The 6,831-nt window shown below is 39.3% G+C and overlaps 1 protein-coding gene across 3 annotated transcripts in view; it reads right to left on the bottom strand.

Annotated features, from left to right (window-relative positions):
* Window positions 1-1,897: 1,897 nt before the first annotated feature.
* The window catches only part of khk (ketohexokinase), a 6,794-nt gene continuing 1,860 nt past the window's right edge, over window positions 1,898-6,831 (bottom strand). For 2 of the 3 annotated variants that reach the window (XM_031855753.1, XM_031855768.1), the window contains 6 exons: window positions 6,494-6,628; window positions 4,077-4,149; window positions 3,745-3,891; window positions 3,332-3,420; window positions 2,938-3,095; window positions 1,898-2,858 (listed from right to left, as the gene is read on the bottom strand). In XM_031855753.1, coding sequence (XP_031711613.1) covers window positions 2,758-2,858; window positions 2,938-3,095; window positions 3,332-3,420; window positions 3,745-3,891; window positions 4,077-4,149; window positions 6,494-6,628 — 703 coding nt within the window. In that variant the 3' untranslated portion in view covers window positions 1,898-2,757. The remainder of the gene's footprint in view (window positions 2,859-2,937; window positions 3,096-3,331; window positions 3,421-3,744; window positions 3,892-4,076; window positions 4,150-6,493; window positions 6,629-6,831) is intronic. The other variant, XM_031855761.1, reaches the window with a different exon arrangement.

Below are 6,831 nucleotides of genomic sequence, written 5' to 3'. Positions count from 1 at the left end.
ACATCATGCTGTATTGAAGAAGACTTGAAACTAGAGATTGAGACCATGAACTCATGTTTACAATGTTTACTGAGGTAATAAATCAAGAGAGAAGTAGAGTCATTTTCTCATAGACTTCTATACAATCAGAGGAGTCGCCCCCTTGTGGACACTAGAGAGAATGCAAGTTTAAGACACTTCGGTATTAGCCTCACTCATCAGAACCGGAGGTTGCCGTCTGGATGAGGCATGGGACAAACTAAAACGTAAAAGTCAAATAAATGTTTCCCAAAGATGGTTTCTGCTATTTTAGGCAGTTATTATCACGCTGATGAATGTTAATTTTTTTGATTAGTTTGATCTTAATGAGATATTTGTTGGGTGTAACATCATGATTGTACCATGTGATGTTCTGGTCATTATGCTGCAATCCATTGTACTCTGAAAAAAACAACCATACAGCCATACAAACATCAGATGGCTGGCAGCCATGTTTTCACGAGCAGATGCACCGGGACGCATTAAGATTATAAATCGGGGAATACCGACTTGGAATTATCAACCTTCGACTTGCAATGGATTGCAGCATCAGTCTTTATTATTTTGACCCTCTACTGCACCATGTGATGTTGTATTTCCTCACTGGTGTTGACGGCAGTTGTGTTGATCTCTGCAGGGTTTCATCTTGATCGGAGCGAATCTTCACTTCAGCAAAGGACTGAGAGAAATGATCACAGGGAGCAATCAGACAGAACCAGACACCAACTCTGTCTAAATATATATATATACATATATACACACACGATGTGAATATATAATACTTACAACATACAGTATAACAATATGTGAATATATACGAGAATATATACACACATATATATATCCACACACACATTTATGTGTATAAATATACGCAGGTATTTTAAAATCAAGCGGCCATTGTTTACATCCATGTTTCTTGCCAACAGTCTTCCTCTGCTCCTTGCGCATTGCTGCGTTATCTTTAAGCACCTGTACATCAGTGAAACAGAAGTATTCAGATCCTTTTCTGAAGTAAAAGTACTAATACCACATTGTGAAAATACTCCACTACACGTTAAAGTTCCACATTCAAAACCGTACTAGTAAAAGTATTGTCAGCAAAATGTACTAAAAGTATTCATGATGTGGTAACATGTTACCTGTCTGTGTTTTTCTATTATATATATATATATATATATGATGTTTCGGGATTAATAGTACTGCTGCATTAATGTATGTGTGTACTGCTGTAGATGTTTTTAACTCCTTTATACACTGTTGGGTAGTTTAATCTGCAGCAATGCATCATATTCTAGAAGATAATATGTTTGTGTAGTTGTCCTGTGAGTAAAGGTTCCATTTAGAAAGTGATGAGGACATAAAGGTCTGAGAGTCCTCTCCGAATAAAGTTCAGACTAACAGACTCCAGAGTATTTTCTCAAACACAATAAAAGGTGAGAAAGTATCAGTACAACCATATTGTGGTTCTCTGAGATAACAGCTCACAGTGGAAATGCCGCTCTCTGATGTTTGTATTAACAACAAAGCTAAATAAAAGCAAATAAATCTCCTAATTTGCTTTTTCATACAAGTTATAAGTTAATTACTAAATGAACATCCTGCTGTATTGAAGAAGACTTGAAACTAGAGATTGAGACCATAAACTCATGTTTACAATGTTTACTGAGGTAATAAATCAAGAGAGAAGTAGAGTCATTTTCTCATAGACTTCTATACAACCAGAGGAGTCGCCCCCTGGTGGTGATTAGAGAGAATGCAGGTTTAAGATACTTTCACATTTCACTTTTGCATTTCCTGAAGAGAGTCAGCCTTTTGAATCACTGCAGAGTCAAATTCAAACATTTATACGTTAAATTAATCAATGAACAGCGTCAGGTTTCAATAACGTAATTTATTTGTGTGACAGATTTTATTCTCATCAGGTAAAAACAAAAAACATACAGCAATGAAATCACTTTAAGTGAATGTTACTTCATTTAAAGCCACTACATCAAACAGTTAATTAACACTCGACTATTGTATTAGCAGCTTGTTAATAGTTATTGTAATAGTTGTAATATCAGCTAAAGATCAATTAGTAACATATCATTTATCTGTTATTACTTATATTAATTATTTTCTCTTCTCAAGTTTATTAATCTGTATTAAAGCAGTTATAGTTTCAACTTTAACTAGCTTTTCTAAGTCCATCACTTCGCCTAACTGGGGATAGCTATGCTAAGCTAATTTGTTGAGTTGTCTTTTAGCAGAATGCTCTCTGGTAAACGAGTAATGCAGCGCATATGTCTAAGGCTTTTATTTTGAAAGGTAAGAACAGAAGACCTGTAGCTCTAATCTTAGTTATTATTTTATTGCCTTTACAAGTATGGACACAGTTAAAGCGCTATACTCTTTCTTTGTGCCGCAAATCGAGCCTTCATTTCCCGGGAGATCGCGACGCGCGTCATACTTCATAATGATAAGTTCGAGCAAAATACCTGTCTGTTGTCACTTTAATTAGTTAACAGTTAATTAGCAGCTCAGACACTTGATGTGATAATCAGTTTTTACGAAGATTCACTTTTCAAACTGATAATTAAATAGAATTTATTGTAATTTGAGTGCTGAATAAAATCATGAGTTTGTTTTTATTTCATAAAAAATAAGTGTTTGTTTTTAACTCATCATCTTTTACAGTGTGAGTGACCTCAGACCTTCACCACAGTTCTTTGAATCCGTCTGTTTTAAACTCTTCAGTCAGTCGCCAAAGTTTTCAGCGATGCCGTCATAACCGTGGAAACCGCACTTCCTGCCGGCGACTCTGCAGCCGAAGGTCAGTGCGTCCTGCAGACTTCCACCTGCGGTTGGAGAATGCATTTATTAATTTAATAAATATATGTGTAACGTCTCACCGCGTCGGACGGTGTAACGTCTCACCGTTGGACAGCGTGTAGATGACGGCAGAGTTGAAAGTGTCTCCGGCTCCGAGAGTATCGACGAGAGCTTCAGGAGGAAACGCATCTGAATGAACGACCGAACCATCTGGACCCAAAGCATCCGCTCCTTTTTCTGCCCAGGCACATACCAGGACAGCCCTGAGAGAGGGAGAGACAGGTCAGGGAGGGAGAGACAGGTCAGAGAGGGAGAAAGAAGTCCTAGAAGTTGTAATAATCACTAAAAGTGGAATAAATTGTTGTTTTCTAGCTGTAAGCAGCTGTAATAATGGATATATTGTACTGGCTTTAATTCAGCACTTATTATACATCTGTGGGAAAACGTGTTTTGATTCTTTTTATTTGTCCAACCCTGAAAGTCCTGATCCTCCACTCACCCCTGTTTGACCCGACTGTAGAGTCCTTTCAGAGCGGCTTCAGCCGACAGGAAGCCGAAGTGATGGGCCACGTCTTTACTGACAAACACCTGAAAGAGACAAGAACACCTGAGAGACAGCCCTGAGAGAGAGACAGCTCAGAGACAGAGACAGGCAGGTCAGTTAGACAGCCATGAGAGACAGAGACAGGTCAGAGAGAGAGACAGACAGACAGGTAAGAGAGAGAGAGAGACAGGACAGTATGACAGCCCTGAGAGAGAGAGACAGGTCAGAGAGAGACAGACACAAGAGACGGACCACGTCTCTACTGACCAACACCTGACAGACCGATAGAATCCACCCCGTCACAGACCTCACGTTGTATTTAAGGTAACCGGCGTTAATAAAAACTGTCGTCTCTTAAAGACTCGCACCACGTCACCGTGAGGAAACAGCTGATACAGCGGTTCTCTGGTCTTCTCTATCTCAACGGAGACGGTGATCCTCTGCTGCCGAGGCAACGTGCTGTTAAACATCACGACCTGCTGGATCATCTTCACCTGATCCTCAGCGTTACGGCCCTGAAGGAGTTAAAACAAGAAAACACTGGTACACTGTAATATTCTCTGTGTATTCTGTAACGATATGTTAGTTTGATACATTTATATTTCACACTGTTTTGAAACTTCAACAGGTTAGATTCAGGAGATAGAAGGGTTAGTCTAGTCTGTGTGGTCAGATTAGTCTGGCAGTTTCAGTGTCTCACCTCTAAGTGGATCCACTTGAACTGATGCAGATCGACTTTGGAGAACTCCTCCGCTGTGACATCAGGAAGGTTCCTGACGGACAGAAAGGTCAGAGGTCAGAGTTCATGTTCCTCAATGAAGATAATCCAGAAACACCTTCATCACTCAAGAGGTTACAAAAGTCTCCCAGGCTGATGACGTCACTATGACATCATCAGACTGGGAGATTAATCAGGACCAGTAAAATGTTCTATACAAAAATCATTGGAATTACTTTTTTTAACAAGTACATTTAAATACATCCGAACTTCCTGTTTGACCTACTGTGTTTTAGGGAGGCGTTTCTTCATTACACAAACACTTCCAACAACAATTAGAAAAACAATTTCAAGAATTAAAACTTTTTTAAAGATTTCAAATGACTCTTGATTGATTCATGCGTCTGTCAGGACTTGGGGGGTGAAGACATTTAACAGTTTGGAATGATTTTATTTGTCAGTCACGTTTCAGTCAGGCTGATTAAAGATCTGACTGAATTTTGAGTCATGTTTATGGATATTAAAATATAGTATAAATACTTCTGATCATTAGTTCAGACTGAAAATGTTAAAACGAGTCATCTCTCTAAAGTCCAACAGTCAGCATGAAACACAATAAAGTGAGATTATATTTACATTCACAGACTTAAAGTGTGAAGAGTTCACTTCCAAAATCATCAAAAGACAAACTAATTACTTTCATTATCTACAAAAGACAGGAATTTTGCTGAAAACATTTTTTATAAATTTTTATTTTGCCTTTAATCCAACAAGTATATTTATTAAATTCTATTTGATCATTTTGGAAAGAAACTCCTCACAGGAGGCAGATTAACATCAGCTTTAATTACTGAACATATTTCATCATATTTCAGAGTAAACGGTCGTTTTAAACATCAGAGATATTAAATGAATCAACGACGATGAATTAAACCACCATTAACACCACTGCAGAGACTCAAACCGACGACACTGAACCGACGAGTTAGTGATGAAGCTCAGTGAACGAACAAGAACGCAGATTTAAAAGGAACAGCCCAGGACTGTTATCCTAGCTTAGCATGGATACAGTGCGGATTAATATATATGTATATACATATATATTAACCAATGAACTTTTAACGGTGTTCATAGGTGTACTATTTTACTTTTGACGGAACCTGGCTAGCTGTTTCTCCTCTTTCCAGTCTTTATGCTAAGCTAAGCTACAAAGAGGTCCAGGACTGTTAGCCTAGCTCAGCATGGATACAGTGCGGATAAAAAACAAAATATACACATTAACGAAGAACTTTAAAATGGTGGCGATAGGTGTACTTTTTAACTTTTGACGGAGCTCGACTAGCTTGTTTCTTTCCAGTCTTTATGCTAAGCTAAGCTAACCACATCTTGACGCCAGCCCGAACTGAACTTATAGGCATGAGACCCATCTAAAATGATGTTCCATTAAATGTAGAAAGTGGAGAGGAGGCGTCGATGGATGTTTTAAAAGATATTAAATAATATAAAATATATATATATATATAATTCATTGAGAGTTTAAAACATGTTTTGTTTAAGGCTTTGCATGAGCTTGCAACACCTCCTATAGCATTCTTGCTAACTCCGGCATGATCACATCTCCTACTGTTTTACCGACGTTCATTAACGTGCTCCGTCTCTATCAAACAACCAATAAATAAAAAATAAACAAGGTCAGCTGACCTCCGCTCAATCGGATGGCTGGACCTCAACTTCTCTCTCTGCAGTGGGCCATTACACCAGGATCAGGACCAGGATCGGGACCAGGATCGGGACCAGGATCGGGACCAGGTGGTCATGCTTCTCTCAGGCGGGTCAAACAGCATTCACAAAACACCTCACCACGTTCGTTTTTGTCTGCACGCAGCACCAGATGGGTGGAGCTTCTGATGTAGAGGGGGCGTGGCCTAACAAGACTCACCTGAATGGCTCGTGTCTCTGCTTTTAAATGTTCACGTACACGAGTAGATTGTTGGTCAATGGTGCAGAACTTCATTTGAAAATGTACAACTTTAACAAAATGAGTAGAAACTCAAAAACTACATTCATGTAGCTACCAATAATGTGGCTAACATTAATGCTAGTCACATGACTACATAATTAGATAATTTTTCTATAAACCTGCAGTTGAACAGTATATTCAGCTGTAAACCAGCTGCTGTTCCTGTTGATGTTGGTAAACAATGTAATCTGTTCTCTAAAATGTGCTTATTTTTCATTGAGGTTTTGAAGGTAAATGTGGTGCTCCTGCTGATCGATTGATCTGATTTGATATTGATCTGATAGGAGTGACGACGTGTCTCAACGGTAACAAGATGGCGTTGATAAAGAGGTATTCTGAGAACGCTGTGTGCCGCCGGGCAGTCGTCCGTTGGTCTTACGTGTCGTAGAGCAAGACGGTTCGAGATCCGCTGGACGGACAGACAACACAACACGCAGACGGAGTTTGACCTTCCATCTGCCAAACCACCGCGGAGACATCGACTGCACAGCGCGAGAAGTCGGCCATGATGAAACTGACGGACACAGAGAAGACAGGAAACTACTTCGTATCAAATCTGCCCTCCAAAATAAAACCACTGACGGACAGAAAACTGTCTCCTCATTGGTGGAACAGGAGGGAAGCAGAGCTGTGACTATGATGATGATGTTCCTGAAAAATAAATACAGTTACACACACACACACACACACACACACACACACACACACACACACACA

This window comes from Anarrhichthys ocellatus, unplaced genomic scaffold (assembly GCF_004355925.1).
Source record: "Anarrhichthys ocellatus isolate YVR2014 unplaced genomic scaffold, GSC_Weel_1.0 scaffold1, whole genome shotgun sequence".
NCBI classification, from domain to species: domain Eukaryota; kingdom Metazoa; phylum Chordata; class Actinopteri; order Perciformes; family Anarhichadidae; genus Anarrhichthys; species Anarrhichthys ocellatus.
The sequence above is the reverse complement of the archived record's forward strand: the minus strand, read 5'-3'. Positions and strand labels throughout refer to the sequence as shown.